Source organism: Otolemur garnettii, unplaced genomic scaffold, assembly GCF_000181295.1.
Source record: "Otolemur garnettii isolate 467f Iridium unplaced genomic scaffold, OtoGar3 scaffold00022, whole genome shotgun sequence".
NCBI classification, from domain to species: domain Eukaryota; kingdom Metazoa; phylum Chordata; class Mammalia; order Primates; family Galagidae; genus Otolemur; species Otolemur garnettii.
In genome coordinates this window covers 22,765,661-22,767,548 of record NW_003852417.1, presented here as the reverse complement: position 1 = coordinate 22,767,548, position 1,888 = coordinate 22,765,661, and the positions used below count along the sequence as shown (strand labels likewise).

At 39.5% G+C, this 1,888-nt stretch overlaps 1 protein-coding gene across 1 annotated transcript in view; it reads left to right on the top strand.

Moving 5' to 3' along the window:
- Positions 1 to 1,888, top strand: part of NLRC4 (NLR family CARD domain containing 4) — a 51,030-nt gene that overhangs the window by 22,515 nt on the left and 26,627 nt on the right. Inside the window, exon 5 of the mRNA XM_023511875.1 lies at positions 329 to 421. Within this exon, the coding sequence (XP_023367643.1) occupies positions 329 to 421 (93 nt within the window). The remainder of the gene's footprint in view (positions 1 to 328; positions 422 to 1,888) is intronic.

The window sequence follows — 1,888 nt, the reverse complement described above, 5'->3', positions numbered from 1 at the left end:
AAAAAAAAAAAATATTGTGTAGTTTGCTTTGAGACGTCCTCTCTCTTTGACCCATGATTATTTAAAGGCATGCTGTTTAATTTCCAAGTGTTTGGAGATTTCCCTATTGTCTTTCTATTACTCACATCTAGTCTAATTTCTTTATTCTTGGAGAACATGGTTATAGCCAAGTACATGGCCCATCACTTATCAAAAATACATTTTTAAGTCTGTTTCATGAGCATTTCCTGCCCACAGTGATAACTAAAAATCTTTTGGTGGATAATAGAAACGACAGAAATAGTAAATACCAACTGAACACAGTCTAATTTTTTTTTTCTTCTGGCAGGTGGTCTGACTGACAATCTGGGTAATTTGAAGAACCTGACGAAGCTCATACTGGATAACATCAAGATGAATGAGGCAGATGCTATAAAACTAGGTCAGATTTTTGTTTTCTTCAATGTTTTTATTAATGTAAGTTTGATAATAAGAATAGGTAGCTTAAGACTCTAACACTGTGTCCACACAAGGCAAGGATTTTTTTTTAACTTTTTTTTTAATTTACTTTTTATTAGATCATAATTGTGTACATTAATTCTATCGTAGGATACAGTGTGTTACTTCTATATGCAGTTTGGAAAACTCTCATCCAACTGGCTAACATAGCCATCATGTCTATCTCATAATTGTTGTGTTAAGACATTTATATTCAACCTTTAGACAAATTCACATGTACCCTAATAGGATAAATTATAGGCGTGATCCCCACAATATCATTCTCTTCACCCATCCTCCCAAGGCAAGGATGTTTTTATGTGCTGGTGCCTACATTGGGTTCCTGAGACATCTTCTCTACTCCCATTGCAACCCTCCAGCACCATTTAATTCAATTGTACACTACTAGGCAGTGATCCTTTGGGAAGCAGAGCTATGACATATTTATTAGTCTTTAACTTCCTTTCCCTAGCTGACTGGCTGTTTGTATTTATAACAGAAACAATATGAAAAAGTTTATACTGTGGTTTCATAGTTAAGTAAAACTTCATAACTAGAAAGAGACATAAGAATGTGGATCAAAGAAACTTCAGGAGCACAAGCGGAACACATGGGTTATTGCAGGCACCAGGGCGCCGCTTTCCCCCAGTGCCCTTGTCTCTTCTCCCCCTTCTCTTCTTTCTGCTGCATGAGCTCTTAGGAAAATGCTCCAGTGCTCCTCTCTTCCCTCAGTCATGTTCTTTTTCATTTCGCTTCCTGCCAAAACCCAACTCTATCCTGTAATCAAAACATGTCTGGGCTCAGCGCCTGTGGCTCAAGTGGCTAAGGCGCCAGCCACATATACCTAAGGTGGTGGGTTCAAATCCAGCCTGGGCCTGGCAGACAACAATGATGGCTGCAACCAAAAAATAGCCAGGAGTTGTGGTGGGCACCTGTGGTCCCTGCTACTTGGGAGGCTGAGGTGGGTGGATTGCCTGAGCTCAGGAGTTTGAGACCAGCCTGAAAAAGAATGAGACCCTGTCTCTGACAATAGCTGAGTGTTGCGGTGGACACCTGTAGATCCACCTATTTGGGAGGCTGAGTCAAGAGGATCACTTGAGCCCAAACAGTTTGCGGTTGCTCTGAGCTATGATGCTACAGCACTCTACTGAGGACAATAAACTGCAACCCTTGTCTCGAAAAAAAAAGTGTGAACTTGAATATACTAGTTATTCAACTATTTTAGCAATCACTTATCAATAATTTACTATATATTAAAGAATTACTGTGCAGTGGCTTAGACACTATAGGAGGCACTATTATATACATCACCTCATTGGATTCTCAGAACAGTCCTGGCACATAGGCATAATGATCTCTAAAGCCACACTACAAGGTTGAATAACTTACCCAGGTTTATACAATTATTATT